General features: G+C 63.6%; 1 protein-coding gene across 7 annotated transcripts in view; it reads right to left on the bottom strand.

Moving 5' to 3' along the window:
• Positions 1-484: 484 nt before the first annotated feature.
• RAP1GAP (RAP1 GTPase activating protein) overlaps positions 485-21,880 on the bottom strand; it is a 62,386-nt gene continuing 40,990 nt past the window's right edge. For 2 of the 7 annotated variants that reach the window (XM_051856736.2, XM_070077022.1), the window contains 23 exons: positions 21,325-21,360; positions 20,551-20,598; positions 19,675-19,713; positions 19,095-19,280; positions 16,496-16,599; positions 16,189-16,267; positions 15,447-15,500; positions 14,393-14,476; positions 14,094-14,194; positions 13,831-13,960; positions 12,823-12,978; positions 11,671-11,742; positions 11,158-11,244; positions 10,726-10,863; positions 8,723-8,854; positions 6,704-6,781; positions 5,684-5,793; positions 4,638-4,751; positions 3,270-3,393; positions 2,340-2,442; positions 1,930-2,033; positions 1,745-1,771; positions 1,465-1,587 (listed from right to left, as the gene is read on the bottom strand). In XM_051856736.2, coding sequence (XP_051712696.1) covers positions 1,763-1,771; positions 1,930-2,033; positions 2,340-2,442; positions 3,270-3,393; positions 4,638-4,751; positions 5,684-5,793; positions 6,704-6,781; positions 8,723-8,854; positions 10,726-10,863; positions 11,158-11,244; positions 11,671-11,742; positions 12,823-12,978; positions 13,831-13,960; positions 14,094-14,194; positions 14,393-14,476; positions 15,447-15,500; positions 16,189-16,267; positions 16,496-16,599; positions 19,095-19,280; positions 19,675-19,713; positions 20,551-20,598; positions 21,325-21,342 — 2,070 coding nt within the window. In that variant the 5' untranslated portion in view covers positions 21,343-21,360 and the 3' untranslated portion in view covers positions 1,465-1,587; positions 1,745-1,762. Of the gene's footprint in view, positions 1,389-1,430; positions 1,588-1,744; positions 1,772-1,929; positions 2,034-2,339; positions 2,443-3,269; positions 3,394-4,637; positions 4,752-5,683; positions 5,794-6,703; positions 6,782-8,722; positions 8,855-10,725; positions 10,864-11,157; positions 11,245-11,670; positions 11,743-12,822; positions 12,979-13,830; positions 13,961-14,093; positions 14,195-14,392; positions 14,477-15,446; positions 15,501-16,188; positions 16,268-16,495; positions 16,600-19,094; positions 19,281-19,674; positions 19,714-20,550; positions 20,599-21,324; positions 21,361-21,880 lie in introns of those variants that run through there. The other 5 variants (XM_070077021.1, XM_070077023.1, XM_051856735.2 and 2 more) reach the window with 4 other exon arrangements.

Raw genomic sequence — 21,880 nt, 5'->3', positions numbered from 1 at the left:
GTCCCCCAGCCCTGTCTGTCCTGGGGCGCTATCCCTTGGCGCCCCCTGGTGGCCACATGAGGGGACACTCTTGGAAACCCCTGAACAAGAGGAAAGAGAAGGCATGGGTAATCAAGCACCTATTGTGTGCTGGGGGTTTGATACACAGCAACTCATTAAGTCCTCATAGTAAACCCTCGGAAGAGGCACAACTGTTCCTATTTTACGGAGGTGAAGACTGAGGCTCAGGGAAGCAAGTTTCTCAGCACTACTCAGATAACAGAGATGGGGCCAGGACTCAAACCTGTGTGGGGACGTGTTCATCCCTGTGTGGGGAAGGGGAACAGGGCGGAGGGAAGGGACCACCCTGGGGAAGATGGCACAGGTCTTGCTGGGTGGCCTTGGAGGTGACCCCAGACCCAGCAGCTCTGCTGGGCACAGGCCTGGCCCCACCCCCGGGCACCACTGGGCACCTGTCACACACAAAGCCAGCCCTCACTCGGGGTACAATAGCGATAAATAGAATTTATTTTGTACAACTGTTACCGACGTACACACAGCCACGGGGGCTTCCAAAACGGGTGGTGGGGCCAGAGGCCTGGCCTTTGGCGCCTAAAAAGTGTGGACAGACACACACAAGGACAGGGACTCATGGTGGTGAGGACAGCCAAGGCCTGTGGGCCCTCGGGCCAGACTGCCCGGGAGTGCGGGATGGCAGGGGTTAAGCTGGGTGCTGGCCGAGGAGCCAGGGACCCCTCTGCCATGAGGGGTCACTCATCTGTCACCTGTAGGCAGTGGACAGGGTGTGGGTGTCGGCAGATCTGTGGCAGAGCTTGGGGGTCCAGGAGGGGCAAGGGGCGTGACAAGCTCCCTGTCCCCTCAGCCCACCGGGGGCCCGGGACCTGGAGAAGCAGCGGGCAGCGTGACGGGCAGCCCCAGGGAGGACGAGCCCTCTCCTGGGGCAGGTGCGCGGAATCACAGTTTTCAGGGACCTCTGAAAGAATCTTGTCCATTTGCAGCAGAGATGCCCAGAGAGGGAGAGCAACTCGTCCAGAGTCACACAGCAGAACCCAAGTCAGAAGCCAGGGCTCGAGACTCCCAGCCCACCCCACATCCTGCTGCCTCCGAGGTAGGGGCACCCTCTCCCACCTCGCTCCCCTGAGTACAGAGGCACCCGGGGCTGATGGAGGCCCTTGGGAGGGGTGAGCAGGCCTTGCCCCAGCCCAGACCCCCAGCCTGGGGGGTGGGGATGACGCCCGCAGCCTCTCTGCTCCCAGGTCTGGATGGCTCTGCCCTGCAGAGACAGCCCAGATGGGTGGGCCCAGGGGAAGGCGGGGGGCCGTGGGCGCAGAGGTCCCATCTGTCTCAACTTGACACAGCCTCTTCAGCTTGTGTTTCTGCGGCCTCATCTGCAGGACACAGGGAGGTGGAGGGCCCAAGGAGCAGGGGACGGCGGCCTGGGAGGGGCCCACGCGCGGAGACACAGGCTCCGGGTCCTCCCGTTCCACGGGAACCGCAGACTCCTCTCCACCAGGTGGTCACCAAGCGTCTCTCCGGGTTCCCAATCCTGTCCTCTGGACAGATGGCCCCATCGCACAGACAAAGAAACTGAGGCCCGGAGAGGGCCCAGCATTTGCCTGAGTCCCCGACAGACACGTGGCTCACCCCAGACAAGCGACAGGAAGGAGCAGGAGCCGCCCAGCCTCCCCCAGTCCCGCCCTTCCCCAGCCAGTGATGGGGGAGGGGCTGACCCTCTCAGTCTCACCTGCAGGGGCTGGCCTGGCTAACAGCCCTTCGGACAGACAGGCCGGGAGGCAGGTGGCAGGACAGGTGGAGATGTGGGGCAGGAGACACAGGGAGGCAGCAGTCACTGGCTGTGCCCAGGCTGGACAAGTCCACCCCTCCTGGCCCCAACTCTGGGTGCCCGCGTCCCCCGTGCCCGGCACGTACCAGCTGGGGCGTGTGCGGCTCAGACACTTCCAGCTGGATCTTAATCTCAGGACAGGCAGGGTCCCCCGGCTTGCCGGCGTCTGGGTGGGGTGACCGCGAGGGGCCTGGGGAGGGGGGCAGGAGGGAGCCACCTCACTGGCCGCGGGGAGGCACCAGGGAGACGGGGGCATGGGTGGGTGGGCGGTTGGCACTGGTGCTTCCCAGCCCTGCCAAGTCCCTCTCACGGGGACCCCTCCAGTTCTTGCCTCCCTGCTTCCAGAAGCCACCGGCCCTGCCACCTGCCAGTTGACCTGGGCAGGGCACCCAGCCACGTGGGGCCTGCCGGGCCGGGGACAGCCGCGGCCCAGCCCCACCCTCTGTGGCCGCCCAGCCCCCACCCCCACTCCCAGAGCGGCCCCTCTGGGTGGTACCTGGGGAGCTGCCCCCACTGGCGGTGCTGGCGCTGTCTTCCAGCCACGTGCTGTAGATGAATGAGTCCCGCTTGTGCGGTGTCCCCGAGGACGAGACGCTCTCCTGGGGGCGGGGGGCACGGGGGAGGTGAGCCCCTGCAGGCCCCCTCCCTCGCTGCACCCCACACCTCCACCCCAGCCCCTGCAAGGATGGGCCCAGCAGTGCCTGCCCCGGGGTGGCCTCAGGAGGTAGAGTGGGGGCAGGCACAGCCTGGGCGGCCACTGCCACCCACTGTTGAGAGTTCAATGATGTCCTCCTAGGCCAGCCGCTCGGACATCAGGTGTGGTCCCTGCCCTCAGGGAGGCCAGGCAGGCCGCGAAAAGCCGGTGACAGCCCTCAACCAACTGCTTCCGGGTCTTCTGGCCAAGATCTGGTACAATTCGAGAATGCAGGCCCCAGCGGTAGGGCACATTCCTCCCCGACCCCCGCCACCGCCCCTGCTTCAACCGAAAACGGGCTTTCTGTGAGAGCGGAAAGGGGGAGGGAAGCTCCTAAACTGTCCCAAGAAATCAAGGAAGGCTCTCTGGAGGAGGTGTGGGAGTGGGAGATTCTGTCAAGCAGGATGAGTAGGAGCTATCCGGGGGGAGGTGGGAGGCGGCGGCAGAGGAGTGTTCCGGACAGAAGAGACCGTGCGTGCAAAGGGGTAGACAGTGTCTGAAGTGGGGAGCAGGGGGTGCCACTCCTCCCACAGTCTCAGAGACTGGAGGGCACCGGGAGCCATGGAAGGCTTGAGGGCAGGGCAGGGTTACTGCATTGCTCCTCTGGCCTGGGGCCCTGATCCCACCTCAGCCACACCCAGACTCGGGCTTCTACCCAGAGCACCTTCAGATAGAAGAGCGCCCCCGACTGGGGAGCGCCCGCCCAACTGCCCGCCTGCCCGGGCTGCTCACCAGGCCCGTGTCGTCCCCGTCCACGGCCTCCGTCTCCTCCACCACACTGGCAAAGCTGCTGGCACTGGACGAGGAGCGGGAGAAGTCCTTCAGCACCTCTGCCCTCTGCGCCGTGGTCTCCGCTCTGCCACACACAGCGCCGTCAGCCCGTGGCCCAGCCCCCACCCCTCACTGTCCCCATGCCCCTTACAGTTCCCAGGGCCTACCCCTGCAGCCTGACCCACCCCCACCAGTCCTAACCGGATTCTTCTGCTCGGAGCCCTCCCGTGGCTCCCCCTGCCCGGGTAAAGCCCAGTCCCCTTGGCTGGGAGTCCGGTGACGCTGATGTCACCCAGGCCAATGTTCTAAGTGCTTTCGCCTGTGTGTTGGACCCATCCTACAGACAAGGGGTCCCTGAGGCCCACAGGGAGGGGGCACGCGGCCCAAGCCCCCTCGGCTGGAGGTGGGGTCCAGGGGAGTCCGCAGCCTGCTCTCTTACCTGCCTCACAATTTTATTTTACGCTCAGAGCTTTGCTGTCTCCTGCCTGGAGTCTCAAACCCTCTCTCAAATCCCCCAAGCAACCGTCTTTTCAAAAGTCAGCCAAGGGCTCCAGGAGGCCCTCCCTGACTCCCCCTGCCCGCCCTGGGTCCTGCAGGCCTTGCCTTTGCCAGTCCCTGTCACCCTTCCTGCTGGTGCTGGCCTGCCTGACCTGTCAGCCCCTGGCCAGCCCGGCACAGAGGGCGCCCGGCCTCCACCCACTGCGGGAGGAGCAGCTTCCCGGCTGGCCGCCCTGCCTCCGCTCCTACCTCACCCCAGCCCCTTCTCCATAGAGCACCATCATGCTTAGCTGAAATCGCCCGAAAGCTCCCTGCCACGCGCAGGATCAAGTTCAAAGCTCATCCATCCAGCCTCGTTCCCGTCACCTCCCAGCCCGACGCCCACCCAGGCCCGGCCCTTCCTTCCACCCCCAAGCTCGCCTCAGAGCCTTGGCACCTGCCAAGCCCACACTCTCTGCCAGGCCAGGCCTGGTGGGGCTGAGTCTCACTGAACCCTCAAGGCCTGGGTGCTGTCTCCCCGAGGACCCCTCCCACCCCACCCCCAAGCCGTCCGTCACCCCACTCTGCTCCCCTCCCCTCCCCTCACCACCATCTGGCCCCGGCTTAGGGGCTTATCTTCTGCCTGCGAGCCGGCCCACGTGCTCCATTCCCTGTGTGGCCCAGAGCTTGGCCGGGGGCCTGGCAGGCTCAGAGCGCCCAGCGGCTGTGTGCCACGGGCTCCTGGGAAGCGGTGGGCCAGGCGGCGGACGGAAAGGGTGAGGGACGCCCTCCTCCCCAGCCCCAGCCCCGCCTGGCTCCCAAGGCCTGGACTCGGATGCCCCAGTCGCCAACCTGTTCTTGGTTGTGGGCATCTCTGGGGAGCTCTGTGTGGACGAGTTCTCTGACTTGGGCTCCTGGGAGACGTGCCCGCTGTCTGGGGTCTTCTGGCCAGCCGGGGGGCTCTCCCTGCAGGGCACAGGGGGCAGCGAGGGGATTCAGCCCTGGGCCTGGCACTGGGGGTGGAATGAGGCCCCGGAGGTGAGAGAGGGCACGGGCACCTCCTGCCTTGGGCCCACATCTTGTGTTCTCAGCAGCCAGCCCCAGAGCCGCCCCGGGGGGCCAAGCACGGGGGCAGCACAGGTGGGGCCGCATCCCCAAGTCCTCAGCTCCACCAGAAGGGGGTGTGACGGTCTTGTGACGAAGGACCCGGGCTTCAGAGATGGGAGGGAAGCAGCCCAGGGACACCCAGCTAGGACGCGGCAACGCTAAGACTCGAACCCGGGCTTCACAGCCTTCTGAGTGCAGAGGCAGTGAGGCCAGGGCTGGAGCCGCCCTCGGCGCGTCCTTGGCGCCCCTGACCCCTGCACCCCTCACAGCAGCCCCCCGCCGCTGGTGCTGTTCTTGTCCCTGTTTTTGAGATCGGGCCAGTGAGGTTCAGAGAAGTACAGTGATTTGGCCAAGGGCACACAGCCCCCGCATGCTGGAGCCAGCATCTGCTACCTGTGAGTGCACAGGCACTCACAGACCCCGGCCCCCCATGGCTCGCCCGGGAGCCAGCACTGGCTGCTCCCACACACAGGGGATGGGTACCGGCAGACTGACCGGGGCTCAAGTCCCACCTCTGCCCCTCGGGCCTACAGCTTCTTCATGCGCAAGGTGCAGGCCCCCGAGGCCAGAGCTGCTGAGTGGACGAAAGCGTCTCACGTCAGGCGAGGCACTGGCCCCGCACCCCGCCCCACCACGCACACAGCAGGGACCCCACAGCGCAGCTGTCACTGGAGGGGGACAGCATGGCACAGGGGCAGGTGCACGCTGCTGGCTGTGGCCGCTCGGCTGGGCTGCTGAGTCGGGGTCCGGGAAGGCCCCGCCCTCCCCCCGCCCCCCCCACTACCACCCACCTCTTCTCCTGCACTTCCTGAATGTTCTCAATGCCGATGGCGCTGCTGCGGCGCGAGCCGAACGGGCCCGACTTCTTCCTTGTGGGGCTCTTCCCAGGGACAATCAGCGACTGCAGGAGAGGTCCCGACTCAGTGCCCACCTGCCCTGGGAGCCCGGGTGCCCCCCACGCCCCGCCCCTCCCCCAGCCCCCGGGGACCCTGCTCAGCCCTGAAGCAGAGGCCGTGGGCAAGAAAGGAGGGAAAACGTGCACTTCTGGGACAGCCCTCCTGGTTCCTAGACGGGAAGGCAGGCCCAGCGAGGGCCAGGGCCTCTCCTGACGTCACACAACAGGGTCACACCCAGGACCTTAGGCCAGGAAAGGGGCCGGGGCCGAGGAGGCTGGGCAGCCACTCTGGGATGGGAGGGGAGGCGGCCAAGTCCTCAGCATGGCTTCCCGCCCATCCCGGGCCTCCTGGGAGCCGCAGTCTTGGGAGACGGGAGGTGAGAGCCAGCACAGCAGCCGAAGGGGCTGCTCCCGCCAGCCCTGCTCCTCTGGAACCTTCCATCGGGCTGGGGAAAACCACCATGCAAAACCCCCATGGCTGCCTCCAAGCACACTCATGGTAGATGCCCCAGGTCCTGGGAGTGGGCTCCAGCTCTCGGGGGAGGCTGGACGGTGGGCCCCAAGGAGGCTCGGAGGGGTAGGACCCCTGGCTGGTCCATGGTGGGGAGGAGGAGTCAGAGTGGAGGGGAAGGTGGTGCCCCATGCAGAGCCGGCCGAGACCAGGGACGTGCAGCTAGGCACAGGGTCTTTGGGTACCAGATCCTGGCCGGGACTGGGCCAGGGTCCCAGAGAGGGTACCCGACCCCGAAGCAGGTGCTGGGTGCTCTCAGGGCAGCCAGCCCCCTCCCAGCCCCACCCATCCTGCACGGCTGTCGTGGGGGAGGGGCATCATCCCCGATATGGCCTCCGTCCTGAGAGCGAGCAGAGAGCAGCGCGTGCAGGCAGCCTCCAGAGCCGGCGGCCCGCGGACGACAACCTCTTCCACGGTTCCTATGCCTATGGCACTGCCCCGGCGTCCGAATCTACTCGCGCTTTTCCCGGGAATAAGCAATGACTGGCAAGCAGCAAGGGTGGGGCAGAGAGGCAGAAGGGAAAGGAGGGAGAGAGATACAGAAACAAAGGAGAGAGGGGGGCAGGAGAGAGAGACACACACGGAGCCGGGAAGGAGGGAGGAGTGGGGAGAGATGGCCCCAAGACGGAGTGGTAGGCAGAAAGAGGGCCCGTGCGAGCCAGCGAGCCAGAGATGGCACGCAAGACAGGGGACACGGAGCGGGGCAGGCAGTGAGGGTCGGGGTCAGGGACACAAAGAAAGGGGGACAAGGCAAGAATGCAGGAGTCAGAGGGAGGAGGACAGCGAAGACAGGTGTGGGAGGGAGAAGGAACGGGGTAGGGAGGCAGAGGGGCCACAAGGGGGCCACAGAGGGGCCGAGGATGGGAGGGAAGAGAGCGGGTGGCGGGGGGCGGGCAGGAAGAGAGGAGAGCAGCAGAAAAAAGGGGCAATATGGAGAGGGAGAGTTGTGCAAAAACAAAAACAGAAATGGGTCTGGTTACTGCCATGGTGGGTGCTGCTGGCCTGGCCCTGTCCCCGGGGTCCCTCTGCGGCCACCCACAGGAGCCTGGGCCTCTCCAGTGGGCAGGAAGGGAGTGTCTGGCAAATCTCAGTCGGGGGAAGTTGGGCCTCCTCCTCCCATGACAGTGGGCACGGTGACTGCCGGACAGCAGAGACCCTGCCTTGCTCCCCTGGCCAGGCCAGACCATGGGCAGGGGTGGGGGGCTCCCTCCTGCCACATGACACAGCTTCACAGCACAGAGCGCAGGGCTTGGCATGCAGCAGACAGTCAATAAATGGTGAGTGGGCAGGTGAACAGAAGAATGAGGGGGATAGGGAGTGGATGGATGAATGAGTGGGTGGGTGGGTGGATGGGTGAGTGGGTAAATGGGTGGATGGATGGACGAAAGATGGCTGAGTAGATGGGTGGTTTGATGGATGGGTGTGTGGGTGAATAGATGGGTGGATGGGTGGGTGGGTGGATGGATGGGTGGGTGGGTAGATGGGTGGATGGCTAGGTGGATGAATGGGTGGGTGGGTGAATGGATGGATGAGGGGGTGGATGAATGAGGTTGTGGGTGGATGGGGAGAGCAGAGCAGTGGGTGCAGTGTCCAAGAGTGGCCACTAGGCGGCAGCAAGCAGCCAGGCCCTTGGTTGCAGGCCTTCCTCCCGTATGCCCAGCACGCCCAAGTGCTAGCAGCAGAATCCCACAGAGACTGGCAGACAGAAGTCACTCGGGGCGGCCCTGTCGGAAGCCTGGTTCCTGACACCAAAGGCAGCTACAACCACAGAGGCCCTGGCTGCTGCAGACATAGTCAGAGGTGCTCACAGAGGAGATGCCCACGCGACAGCTCACTTCCTGACACATGGTAGGTATCCACTGACATTAGCACACATTACGTGTTCACACAGAAGTCCATTTCCTGACACACAGCAGGTTCTCACAGCAGGTGCTTACAGAGTACATATCCACATAGCTCCAAGAAACCCAAAGTTTGACAGCAGGTGCCCACACAGCAGTCCAGGCCCTGACACACAGTAGGTGCTGACAGGAACTTGGGCTAGGCCCACAGTAGGTGCTCACAGGGTGCATATCCACATAGCTCCCAAAAACCCAAGGTCTGACAGCAGGTGCCCACATAGCAGCCCAGGTCCCAGCACACGACGGACGTGACACAGAGGCTGCCTGAGAGCTGCAGGAAGCCACACCCAAAAAGTAAGGGGCCGGGGGCGGGGGGGGGGGCACGGAGCAGGGAGGAGGCTGCAGCTCTTAGCACCCCAGCCTCCTGGCCTGGGCACGTGCCCATGGCAAGCAGGGGCTTCAGGGAGACTACAGCCCGGGTTGGGCTCGGGGACGGCAGGGCCATGGGCGGAAGGTGGGCCAGGCCCTAGGAGACGGGGGAGAGTTGAGGGCCCCGGGGAAAGGCAGAGGAGGGGGTACTCACTATTCCAGCAGCCTTGGCCAGGTCGGGGTTGTTGGGCGTGAAGCTCCCGCTGTGGCTGGTGGACACCGTGTTGGGCTTCTTGTTGCTCAGCCCCATGGCGTCCATGGACTGGCTGCGGCTCCGGATGACGCGCTGTGAAGGCAGGGGGCGGGGCAGCATGGGTTGCAGAAGGCCCCTCCCCCTCAGGGAAAGCCAGGGGCCCGGGCATCAGGTCTCTGGGCACCAGGGCCACTCTGGGGGAGGCCAGGAGCTCCCCGCCCCATCCGGGGACTCGGTCTCCCCACATGCCACGTGAAAGGCAGGCACACGTGGTCCCTGTGGGTGCTCTGAGCCTTGGCTCTGCCACCCCCTTGCTGGGTGGCCCTGGCTGAGCCACACAGGCTGCTGAGCCTTCGTGTGACTGTGGGAAGGGCCGCAGGAGACACTGGGGCACGACGGGAAACCTGTGTTTCCTTCTAGGACCTCTCGGCGCTGGCGTCCCTCCCTCCCTCCCTCCCTCCCTCTCTCTCTCTTCCTCGTCTACACAGGAGTACTTTTCGCTCTGTCACTTAATCTGCCTACGGTGGGGTTATCTGTTATCACGCCCATCTTACATGTGATGAAACCGAGGCAGAGGTGAGCCCAGGACGCCAAATCCACGCCCGAGACTGTGGATCCTGCTAACTCCTAACCCAGGGCCCACGTTCAGTGGCAAGAGCTGCGGGCCCCTGGAGCCCTCCTCACAGACGACCCCAGACCTGGGCTCACCCCACCCCTCTGTCTCCTGGGGGCAGAGGCAGGGCGCTCTGCACGCTTCTCTCAGAGGTCCAGGGCAGGCCTGGACAGCTGGACAGCTAATCCCCTTATGCAAACCCAGAGCTCCAGCTTGGTGGCCCGCCCTGGGGTGAGGACGAGGCCAACCCTGCCGGGCTGGGCACCTGGGGGAGGGGCTGTTCTGCTCCTGTGGGGGCAAAGAGGCCACCGCCTGGGGCCCTGCAGCCTGGGGGAGTTCAGGCCCTGGACAAGGGGGACCTCCCTCCTCCTTTGCCTCTTTGGACGACAGCTGCTGGGCCCAGGGCGGGGCAGGATTTGCTTTTTGACTTGCATGGCACTAACCTATTTGCTTTACAAGTCAAACATACAAGGTAAGTCACCATTACCCTGCTCAACAGATGAGCGAACACACAGAATGCCCAAGCTGCCGGGTGGCAGAGCTGAGACTGGAACCCAGGGAGTCCGGGCTCTTAGCACTAAGCTCAACCAGGGGCACCCAGGGTAGACCACACAGGCCGGGGCCCTGTCTGAAGGCCGGTCAGTTCCCACACCACTTTGGGGGGCCTTTCTTCCTTGCCCGCTGTCAGGACAGAAGCCTCCTCCTCTCTCTGCCTGCTGGCCTGGAAGCTGCCACCCAGGCAGCAGAATTCCCAGGTGGGCTCAAGACTAGACCCTTGCCGCTCCCCAAGCAGGGCCCCACCTCCCAGTACTCCCAGCCCCAAACTACCCAAGGCACAGTCCCATCCCCAAACGTAAGCTCATCCAGAGCCTAGGTGCATCCAGTCACCACCCCACTCCCGACTCCACCTCCAACGCGAGCCAGCCTGTAGCCACACTATGCCTTGTCCATTAGGCCTGCCCCAGACAACTAGGGCCCCGTTCACGCCCCGCCCTAGACTCTACCCCAGCCCCGCCCCACCCCGCCCCAGACTCCACCCCCCGCTCAGCCCCGCCCCAGACTCCACCCCAGCCCCCAGACTCCACCCCAACCCCGCCCCACCCCAGACTCCACCCCAGCCACGCCCCAGACCCCACCCCAACCCCGCCCCACCCCAGACTCCACCCCCCCCCCCCCCCCCCGCTCAGCCCTGCCCCAGACTCCACCCCAGCCCCCAGACTCCACCCCAGCCACGCCCCGGTCCCCCCTCCCGACCCCGGATGGAGCTCGCCTCTAGCCATGGCTGCACCTCCAAGGCCGTGAGCCCGTATTCCACCTGAGCCCCGCTGTGGCCCAGCCCCGGGCCCTTCACCTTGAAAGACTCAAAGAAGCCGCCGCCGCCGCCGCCATTCTCCATCTTGTCCTCGTCGCCGCCCAGGCCCATCATGGACTGGCTGTGGAGGTGCAGTTCCTCATAGAGCGTCTCCAGGAGGGCGGCCCGGGTCCGCTCCTGGGGGCCAGGGCGGGGTGAAAAGGAGGGGCCCTCGTGATCAGCCCCGCCCCACAACTGAAGGAGCTGGGGAGGGACCAGACCCTCCCTGGGCTTCCCGAGGGCCCCACTGTGATGTGGATTCATACCCCGACCCGCCAGACGGTCCACTGACCCCCTCCCACTCCCCTACCCCCACCCCTGGCGCACTGCCCTCCTGAATGCCCCCTCCCCAGGGGGCCCACATTCCCCTCCCCAGGAGCAGGGCTGGGCGGTGGGGGAGGGGGTGGCTCAGCCCCAACAGCCCGGCCTCACCTCCAGTTTGGCAAACTTCTCTGCCTTGTAGCAGGCATACTCCGCATTGATCAGCTTTGTCAGCAGAAATTCCTGGAACTCAGGGCCCTGGGAGCCCCCAGTGTGGAGGACAAGGGGGGAGGGAGGGAGCTGGCTAAGTGGGGGGCTGGGGTCCTCCGCTTCACTCCTCAGCCCAGGCAGTGTCTGGGGCCCCTGTGCCCTTCATGCCCACCCCTCGGAGACATGCCCCCCTCCCAGGGGACAGCCGGGAGCCCCACCACCCCCACACTGAAGAGGAAAGAAGCCCCCCCAGTGGCGGAAAAGTGAGAACGGGGAGAGGCCGCAGAGCCTGCTACAGAAAATGGAAAACAGCAATGCAATGCAGTTCCTTCTGTGAGGTTTTTATGACGAAAAGCCAGGCCCCAGCAACGTGGTGAGCGGGGCCCTGCTGGCCCAGCCCCTGCGGGATTCAGGACCCGGCCAGGCAGAACCTGTGGCCCTCGGACCCAGACAGGGTCTGGGGCAGCCTCTCACCTTCCGAAACACGGCGGGGTCTGGGAGAGGGGGTCCGAAGAAGGGCACGTCGTCTCTTGCGGTGACAGAGACCTGGAAGGGAGGCAGCTGTCCCTGTGGGAGCCGGGGCCTGTTCTGCCGCACGGTGGCCAGAGGCCCTGTCCCCTCCTGCCCTGCCCCACGGGTGACTGCTGCCTGGAGGCGGCCTTTGCGCCAGGGGCTCTATCCTCCATCCCCGCCCAGAACCTGAGTGACAGGCTGGGTGGGGGATGGGAGAGCTCAGGGGTCGTGGGGTACAGTGAAGGCAGAGGAGGCTACGGAGGCACAGGGGGCCTGGCTTTGGCCACACTGAGCGCTGATTCTAGTCCCAGCTGTTCCACTTCTGATCTAGCTCCCTCTGATGCCCCTGGGAAAGCAGCGGAGCATGGCCCAGGTACTTGGGCCCCTGCACCCACGTGGGAGACCCAGATGGAGTCCCCAGCTCCTGGCTTTGGCCTGGCCCAGCTCTGGCTGTTGCAGCCATTTGAGGAGTGAACCACTGGGTTATTAATAAATCTTAGAAATAAAGAAAGAAAGGGGGTCAGTGCCATGATGTAGCAGGTAAAGCTGCCGCCTGCAGTGCCAGCATCCCATATGGGCACCAGTTTGAGACCCAGCTGCTCCACTTCCGATCCAGCTATCTGCTATGGCCTGGGAAAGCAGTGGAAGATGGTCCAAACCCTTGGGTCCCTGCACCCATGTGGGAGACCTGGAAGAAGCTCCTGGCTTTGGATGGGTGCAGCTCTGGCTGTTGCAGCCATCTGGGAAGTGAAACAGCAGATGGAAGACCTCTCTCTCTCTCTCTCTCTCTCTCTCTCTCTCTCTCTCTCTCTCTCTCTCTCTTTACCTCAAATACATTAATAAATCTTAAAAAAGAAAGAAAGAAAGAAAGAAAGAAAGAAAGAAAGAAAGAAAGAAAGAAAGAAAGAAAGAAAGAAAGATAGGAGGAGGAGCTAGCACACCAGCAGGAGGAGGGTGGCTGGTGTCTTTGAGGGGCCGCACTCTGGGGAGCAGAGAGGCATGACGGGAATCCTCCACCACCACTACCCTCCACGGTCCCCAGTTAGAAACCGTGAGCCAGAGAGAGGCACCCCAGTGGGGCGGAGCCGGGGCTGGGGCCCCAGGGTCACCCACCTTGTAGAGGGGGCCATCGGGGCCGCCGCCCTCGGCCTGCACCACCACGTAGGCATGCAGGAAGTTGGACGCGATCATGTCGGGCACGAAGGGCGTGTTCTCGTCCTGGAAGACCACGGCCACGATGTCGTTCCCAATGTGCCGCTTGCGCTGCAACTGAGCACAGGCCACAGGCCTTCACAGCCTGGCCGGAGGGACCCCCGCGGCGGGGGGGCGCCCTTGGGGCTCCGGGGAGGCTCGAAGCAGGCAGGGCGCGGCTGGGCGCCCGCGGTGAACGAGCCAGCGAGTTACTTTAGTTTCCTTGGCCAGGGGAGAGTGGCTTTCAGGTGGGGGCCTCCCCAGCCTCTCCTATGTAAACGCCCTCAACAAACAAGTTGTGCTCAGTGTGCACTCACGATGCGGACACACACACAGAGGCGCTTATTAAAACACAGCTCCTAAAAATAAGAAACTTCTTCCACCTTTGTCCCATTACCGCTTCGGTCAGCCTGGGCTGGGGCCTGGGGCGAGGCGGCAGCCCCACGGGAAGCTCAGGAGAAGCTGCCGAGCTTCTGAGTGCGGTTCCCACAACGTGCCCTCACCCTCCTCGACTGCAGGCCTTCGCAGGCCGAGAACATCCCTCCTGCTCCTCTGCGGCCCACAGGTCGCTCTGTCGAGGAAGCCGTTCCTGTTCCCCACCGCTACCGAGCCCAAGTGCCCCCAGTGACCCCATAATGGCCGCGGCTCCCCAGGAAACGACTGGCTCTCATCTACTGAGGCCTCGCTCCGCATCCTCCTCCGTGCTCGCCGAGGGGCAGGAACCATCCCCACGTCTCACAAGTGGAAGCCGAGCGTCGCAGCATCGCGGCAGCCCGGCTCCCCAGCTAGGACCCGCTTTTGGCAGCACTGGATCCCATCTGTGTCTGTACCGGGGCCCAGCACTGAGCCGGGCGTGATGGACGCTGAGCAGACAGGTAGATGGGGGGATAGGCGGACGGGTGGAAGCAGGTGGGTGAGTGCCCAGGCTACCTGCTGGGCGTCCCCTTCTGTGTAGGGCAGCTTGGTGGACACGTGAAACATGATCTCCTTGTTGCGGAAGTTGCAGTACACAGACTCGGTTCCCGTCTGCCCGTGGGTCACGTCCAGGCCTCCTCGGAACCTGCCCCCAGGCCCCCCAGGCCATGGCTCAGTCTCCATCCCCGGCCAGGCCTCCGTGGGGCCAGGATGGGGGACTCCCTCCCTGCCCAGGGGCACGGATCAGATGGCTCCGCTTAGCCCACCCTCGAGCTCACCCCTTGAAGTCCTGCAGTTTGACCTTCTGGCCAAGAAATTCCAGGAACTCCACGAAGGCGGGGCTCTCCTCATTGGTGCTGAAGAGTTCTTCCTCGGAGGTCTGGGGACCACACAGAGGCGCCAAGGTCACCAAGCTGGAGCTCCTGAGCAGCCCGTCCCCACCCCCACCCCCACCCAGAGGGGCGCGGAGCTCCTGGGCAGCCGAGCCCCCTTGACAGGTGCTCTGCCCTGCAGAGGTCTGAGGCCCCAGCTACAGAGCGGGATAGGGCAGGGGGCAGGGAGGAGGAGGAGAGCGCACCTGCCCAAGCTTCTGATAAATGACTCCAAACTTGAAGTTATTGCTGATGACATGCTCATCAAAGGTGACGATGAGGCGGGAAGCCTGCGGGCGAGCACAGGGGGAGGCGACTGCGTTGGCCAGGCTGCCACCCACTGGCCAAGCGCTCTGCATGCATACCCTGTGTGATCCCCAAAGAGGCCCCTGGCGACACTCGGGCTGTCCCACGCTGCACCGTGGTTTCAGAGAACTCAAGCAGTGTGGCTGTGGTCTAGCTGGGACGTGAATCCAGGCCTGCCGGGGTCCAGAGCCCAGGCTCCTGGCCTGGGAATTTCACCCCGAGCCCCCATCCTGCCCCCGATGCACTCCGCGAACCCACGGCACCTTTCTAGAACAGCCAGGTCCCGCCAATGTGCTGCGGGACCTTGAGCAAGTTCTCCCCCTCACCGCGGGCCTCTTCCCTTTCTGGAACCCACAGGTGGGACCTGACTCCTTCAGGGTACTTTTCCTAGACAGTGCCAGCCCTTGCAGACCTCACTCTGTGAATTCAGCAGGGCCACAGGGCTTCCGTGGCTTTCAAGCAAACCCCTGGCTCGTCTCAGACAGAAGCCCCTGTCCCTGCCCCACACTGTCACAGCACCTGGGACCCAGGGCCTCCCAGGAGAGCTGGCATGCAGCCATGTGGTCGGGGCGGTGGGGAGGGGGCTGTGTTGATGGGCGTGTCTGCTGTTGGCGCTCCAGGCCCACTCTAGCTAGCGTCAGAAGGCAGAGCCAGAGGACAAGAAAGCCTGCCCATGCACAGGCTGCCCTCGGGAGAGCCCCAAGCAGCCAGCAGTCTCCAGACCCGGCCCTCACTTTAACTGCAGGTCCTCCTTACCCGCCGTGCATCCTTGGGCAAAACATGGGCCCTTTCTGTGGTCCCTCTCCTGCAAACAGTGGACTTTGCAGGGGTATTGTAAGGATTCAATGAGAGAGCTTGGAAAAAGTACATGGTACACAGTAGGTGCCCAGTAAACCCTCCGTTCCCTAATTGCCCACACCCGCCTCTGGGAGCAGGATCCAGCTCCAGCCATACCTTGGGGTAGAGCACAGGGTAAAATCGGTCCACATTGACGTCTTCACACACCAGCTGCAGGAGACGAGGGAGGGGCATGAGGGTGGCTGGGGGGAGGGGTGGGGGCCTCCTGGACTCACTGGCCAAGACTGGGGAGGGGCCGTGCTGGGAACAACCCAGACTGCAGCCAGACTGGAGCTCCCTGCTGCTCAGAATGGGGTGCAGAGAGCTGCAGTCCCTGGCATCCGAGGGTGCCACAAATAGGGCCCGAAGGGATGAGCGTTGTGGCCCAGCAGTTAGGATGCCACTGGGGAGGCCTCCGTCCCCAGGAGGCACCTGGTTTGTGTCCCAGTTCCTGTGTTTCTGATCCAGCTTCCTGTTAATGTGTACCCCGGGAGGTAGCAGAGGATGGATCAAGTATTTGGGTCCCTGCCACCCATATGAAAGACCCCTGATTGAATTCTGGGCTCAGCCCTGACTATTGTGGACATTTGGGGAGTGAACCAGTGGATGAAGATGTCTTTCTCTGTCTCTGTCTTCCTTTCAAATAAAATGAAATGAAAACAAGTAAATAAAACTAAGAGTGCCAACAGCACCCAGGGCAGGAGCCCGGAGAGCCCAGGGAGGCACACAGACACAGTGGCAGTGCCACAGGCGGCACCAGAGAGAAGGGCTGTGGCAGAGGTGTGCCAGGCCGCATGCACCCAGCCCCGCACCCACCTGGGGGCTCTGGCACCGGAAGCTCAGGGAGCGGAGGCCTCACCTTTGCCATCTGGACCACGTTGGGGAACTCGGTGAGGCAAGAGATGGGGATGACGTCGTGGTAGGTCCGGCATTTGGTCCTGGAAGGAGAGCACCGCACGGTGAGGGGCCAGGCGGTGGGAGAGGGGGTGGCAGCCTCTCCACCCCAGGACTGTGGACTGACCACTGGGAGACCAGGCAGCATGAGAGACACCAGGCCTGGCTCGGCCACCAACCTCCACTGGGAGAGTGGGTAAAATCTGAGATCCAGCTCAGCCAGCCCTCTCTGCTGTCCTGAGCACCCCCCCCCCCCGCCCACACCGCCCTACCTGAGCAGCAGCCGCAGGTGCTCTTGGTCCCCGATGACATCATACTTGAGCGAGAAGACAAGGTGGCCGAGGGCAGTGTCCAGTGAGTAGTAATTGAAATGCTCCTAAGGTGGGAGGAGGAGGGCAGAGGAGTGGATGAAGCTGAGCCTGGGCTCCCCAAAAGCCAGCTCCCACACAGACAGGTCTTTTGCCAAGCAGCAGGTGTCACAGTCAAGGTCACACGATTGTGTCCCACTGGAGGGACCTACATTCAGATCCCTGCTCTGCCATTTACCGGCTGAGAGGCTAAGGAGGTCACCGCACCTCTCTGTGCCTTGTTTTCCTGGTCTCTAAAGTGGCCATGAGCCCACCTCTCTTGCTGGTGGCAGGGGCTGAAAGAGACTTGAAAGTACTTGGCCTACACTTGGCCTTCCGTGACTGTCCGTCGTAACCACAATTCTCCAGCTTCTCACCCAAGTTGGGGCCATATCCGCACCTGTATACCCATTTCCCAGCCTCTGCTCCCCACAAGGCTGGGCACACAGTAGGTGCTCAATAAGAAAAAGCCGACAGCTGATAGCCCACAGTGTGGCTCTGTGGCCCCTGAAGCCAGGGCCGTGAGAAACAGGAAGTGAGACACATCACAGGGCGGCTCACTGGGCAGGTTCCCAACCTTCTGTACCACATGGAGAAGTGGGCACCGGGTTGGGAGGAGACACCCAGAGGGCACGAGGAGCAACGGTGTCAGGGACGGCACCCCCCAGACAGGAGCCCGGTGTCGCCACTCCAGGTGCGAAAGCCCCAAAGCCGAGGGACAGGAATACAGGGAGCTGCCATCCTAGCCAGGCCCGGCTGCCCCTGCCAGCCCCAGCCTGGGAGTGGAGCTGGCTCCTCAGCCACACCCGCCCCAGGAATCACCCTGGAAGTCAGTCCTGTTTAAACATGAACACCTGTGCTCAGAGGCCGGGCGGGGAAAGAGGCGGGCTGGGGGGGGGGGGGGTGTGAGTCCTGTAAAGCTGTAGTTCAGGGGCACCCTGGACCGACCTCGGACGGAAAGTGCCTGCAGCCCTGCCTCGGCCCAGGGTGACATCCGCAGGGAGGGAGGACAGGCTTGGCAAGGCCTGGTGGACCCCCTCACCCCACCCAGGCCCAGGGAAGCCCAAGGGACTCAGTGGGAAAATGGGCTCAGAGTCCCAGGAAGTCAACCCCGAAGTCACCCCCACCTCTCCCCTTGGCCAGCCCAGGGCCCGGGGCCCCGGCTCCAGGCTGCTTCCCCAGCCGCCCCCTCCCAGAGTCAGGAGATGGCTGTGCTTCTCTGGGGCCCCCCTGCACTGCTGACCTCATTCTGTCGCCACGCGCCTTCCGACCCCCGGCCTGTACCTCTTCAAACACTGCTGAGTTCAAGGCTCCCAGCTCCATCTCTCGCGCCTCACTCCTCCAGCAAAACCCCCACATGCAGGCTGTGTGTGAGGTCCCCACGGTGCCCTGGGTCCCCCTGCCTGCAAGACCCTGCTGAGGCCTCTATAGTGGGTGGGTGCCACTTGCAGTGCCAGCATCCCATATGGGCGCCGGTTCAAGTCCCAGCTGCTCGACTTCCGATCCAGGTGCTTGGTAACGGGCTGGGAAAGCAGCAGAAGATGGCCTGGGTACTTGGGCCCCTGCCACCTAAGTAGTAGGAGACCCGGCTGAAGTTCCTGGTCCCCAGCTTTGGCCTGGTCCAGCACCGGCGGTTGCAGCCATTTGGGGAGTGAATCAGCGGATGGAAGATAGCTCTCTCTGCGTATGTAATTATGACTTTCAAATAAATAAATAAATAAACATTTTTTAAAAATAGTAAATAAAAGATAAATTTGGTGAAAACATTTTCTTTAAATCCATGCGTACTTGTTATTATCCCCGTTTTTACAGACGAGGAAGGAGGCTCAAGAAGGTTATATAATTCACTTGTCCAGGGTCGCACCATCAGGAAACAGAAGGGCCGAGACCGTGAGCCCCCAGAGCCCACAAACACTCCCTTCATTTTGGCTGCAAATTGGCTCAGACACAGCGCCTGACTGTGGAATCTAACACACAAGGGCCAGCGCGAGCCCTCACCTCCTCCAGTAATTGACACTCCCTGGGCAGAGTCCCTGCAGCCCAGTGGAGCCGGGACACTCTCCCAGCCCCCACCCCAAGCTGCCCGAGGGCAGGGGCTGGGTCTGTGTACCTGGTACACAGAAGAGGGCGGGCATACAGCTGGTGTTCCTTATGTGCTAACTCTGGTGGAGTTTGTTCACACACTTTACAAGTGTGTGTCCACACACCTGACAAGTGCCGCAGGAGGTGGGTGTCACGGCCATCCCCGCTTTCACAGGTGAGGAAATCAAGGCACAGAGATGCTCAGCACCTGGCTGCAGGCAGGTGGCACAGCCAGGACTCGGAAGTTTCGCCATGCCACATACTGCCGCTCGCAATCAGTGGTTGTGGACCGAATGGGTGAATCCACCATGCGTGCTCCCCAAGACCCAGGGCTCTGGGACTGTCACCCAGCCCCCACACATGCCTTCTGCTCCCTCTGGGTCCCAGCCTCCCACCCCAGCCAGCCCCCCCTCCCCCGACCTGCGGCAGACGCCCCACCCACCTTGCCAAGAAAGTGCTTCCGGTAGATGCGGGCCGTGGGGTTGCACTCGAGCTTGACCTTGGTCGTGGGCGACTGCAGCGGCTCGGTCTCGGGGATGCTGGTGATTTCGTGGTTGGTGCCTTCAATCCAGTAGCCCCCAAACTGGGGCAGCAGGATGAGGGGGAAGGGCCCTTCTCGCCCCAGGACCTGAGGGGGCACTGGGCTGAGAGCCACTCCATACTGCGCCCCAATGGGAGCCCCAGGGCACCCTCCCAACTCAGACCCAGGGCCACTTCTGTCATGGCCAAGGGGGCCTGGGGAACAACCCAGAGTCTCTGTGGCCTCCATGGCTTGCGTCCACCCCCCTGGCAGTACCTGCCCCAGTACTGACCCAGTCTTGAGCCCTGGTCCCAATCTGAGGGTGGGGGCCCGGGGCAGCTAGAGCTAGGAGCATGACCCTGGCTCAAGAGGCCTAAGGATTCAAACAGGCTCTGAAGTCAGGCCTGTAAACTGAGTCTCCAGCCCCCAAGGCAAGGCCTGTGGTGGGGGAGGACCTGGGTGCCCCATGCCCTGCTGAGGGCTGCCAGCTCCAGCCGGGTACCTCATGGACGCTTGGGTAGGGAATGTAGTCCTCCTCCGTCTGCAAAACACAAGCAAGGCAGGGTCCAGCTGGGGCGGGGTCCTCCCCTCTGTGCTCCCAGCATCCCGAGAGCATGGGGTCTCACCCCCTGGGCTCCTGCAGGGCCTTCGACACAGCAGTTTCTGGGGCAACCCGGGTGGACGGGGCCCAAGAGGTGGCACCGCTACTGCTGGGCTGGGAACGGAGCTTTGGGGGCCCCTGTCTTGGACAAAGCATCTGGCTTATGGCCCATGAACCCTCCCTGAACCCCGAGCCCGCTGCCCTCAATCTGGATGCCAGTCTTTTCAGATTGCTGGGGTCCCCCACTACCAAGAGCCACATGTCCATCTGCATGGACTGGGTAGCTCCCTCCCTAAGGAAAATGCCCCAAACAAGGGTCTTTTATCAGGCCCCCTGGCCGCTGCCCGCCCTGTCCCAGGAGCATCACGCAGCAGGAGCTCGTGGGCCACACAGTCCTGGGTGACTCTTCCTGCCCTGCTACTGTGTCAGCCTTCAGGGGAGACATTTGCCGGCCACTGGATTCTGAAGGGCAAGGGCTTGCACTCTGGGGTGAGGCAAGCTGCAGAGGGTGTGTGGTGAGGGAGGGGCCAGGAGGAAGGCCCCCAGCCCCACGGCAAGGCTGTCCTGCACATCACAGAACTGGAGGGCAGGGCTGGGTGTGCCCTGTTCACCTGCCCCCCGCCCCCAGCCAGCTCCTGGCACCCAGGGAGACTTCATGGAAAGGTGAGTGGATTCTGGCCTCCACGGTGATGGTAGCTGTGGCTGCATTTCCAGCCCCGACCCGGCCCCCGGCCCCCAGCCCCCTGCCCTCGGAGGCAGCTGGCCTGGCCCACCTACTTTGAGGGGTGGCGGGAAGGAGCACCGCTGTTCATCCATCCTGCTTCCCTGCGAGAGAAGGCAGCACCGTCACCCCCGCGTGCCCGGCCCAACGCGGGAAGCCCTCGCTCCGAGGGCTGTGCCTTTGCCCGATTTCCCTGCACAGTGGCTGTCCTGGTGGCGACCTGGGACGGTGGAGGCTGCAGCAGCAGGGTGGGCTGGGGGCTCAGCACAGGAGTGCAATGCACATGTGTGCCCTGCCGCTGGGAGTGGGGGCGGGGGAGCTGCATGCGCCTGTGTGGGTGTTGGGGGAGCGGCTACTGCATCTACAGATACGTGGGGAGGAGGAGAGACGAGGGGCAGGAGAGAGAGGGCAGTGCGGGCTGAGCCACCCTACCCCCAGTCACCCCCTGCCCACCTCCTGACCACACCCATGCGAAGAGCAGTCAAAGACCTGTGAGACTGGGTCAAGGCAGGGGTCAGGGACCAGGGCAGGGCTGCGCTCTGGCTGCCAGGCTTCCCTGGCATTTATCCCCTCCGTGGAGCCTGTGTTGCCCCTGGTGGGACAGGGTAGGGTGTATGCAGGGGTGGGTAGGAGACATGCCCAGCAATGGGCGCTGGGAACCTGGATGGGGGTTGGGCATTGCCAGTCTCCTCCCCCTGACTCCCAGAAAGAGGACTATGGACCTGAGCTGCTACCATCTTCTCCTGACCAGATCTCGGCAGGTAGAGGGCTGGAGTCAGAGCCAGGGCCCTCACGGCAGCCCCCAGGCTGGGCTGGAGAGCCCTCCTCACCTGCATCTTTTCAATCATTTCAAACAGATCTGTGTTCTGCAACAGAGACGGGGAGAGCCAGGTCAGTCCTAAGGGTGGCTGGAGGATCCTGATCAGCCCCCCTCCACCCCGCCCCCGTCCCCACCCTCCCCCAACTCTGCCCAACCCCTGCGGTGCATGTCCAAGCAGCAACAGGGAGCGCAGGGCCCTGCTGGGAGGGGGCTCTGGGCAGGGGACCTGCAGAGCCTGACCCACTGCCAAGTGTGGGGAAACCAGAGCTCAGAACTCGGGCCCCGGAGAGCCCATCCCACTCAGACCTTTCCCCTGGGACAGATGTCCCCACGTCACTGCAAGGTTGACAGGGCCAGGCTCAGAACGCAGAGCTCAGGAGAGCCCCGGGGACGAGCCCAGCCAAGCTCCACAGGAGGGTCTGGGGTCCCACCCATCTACCGGAAGAAGACCAGATGTGGTAAACTCCCGCCACAGGCCACTGCTCAGGCAGCCCCCTCCCCCAGTAGTGTGGGCTGGGTTGGGGGGCTCCTTGGGGAAGGGGGTGCTGGCATGTGCATCAGCCCAA

This window comes from Oryctolagus cuniculus, chromosome 7, assembly GCF_964237555.1.
Source record: "Oryctolagus cuniculus chromosome 7, mOryCun1.1, whole genome shotgun sequence".
Taxonomy (NCBI): Eukaryota; Metazoa; Chordata; class Mammalia; order Lagomorpha; family Leporidae; genus Oryctolagus; species Oryctolagus cuniculus.
Note: the sequence above shows the minus strand (reverse complement) of the source record. Positions and strands in the feature narration are given on the sequence as shown.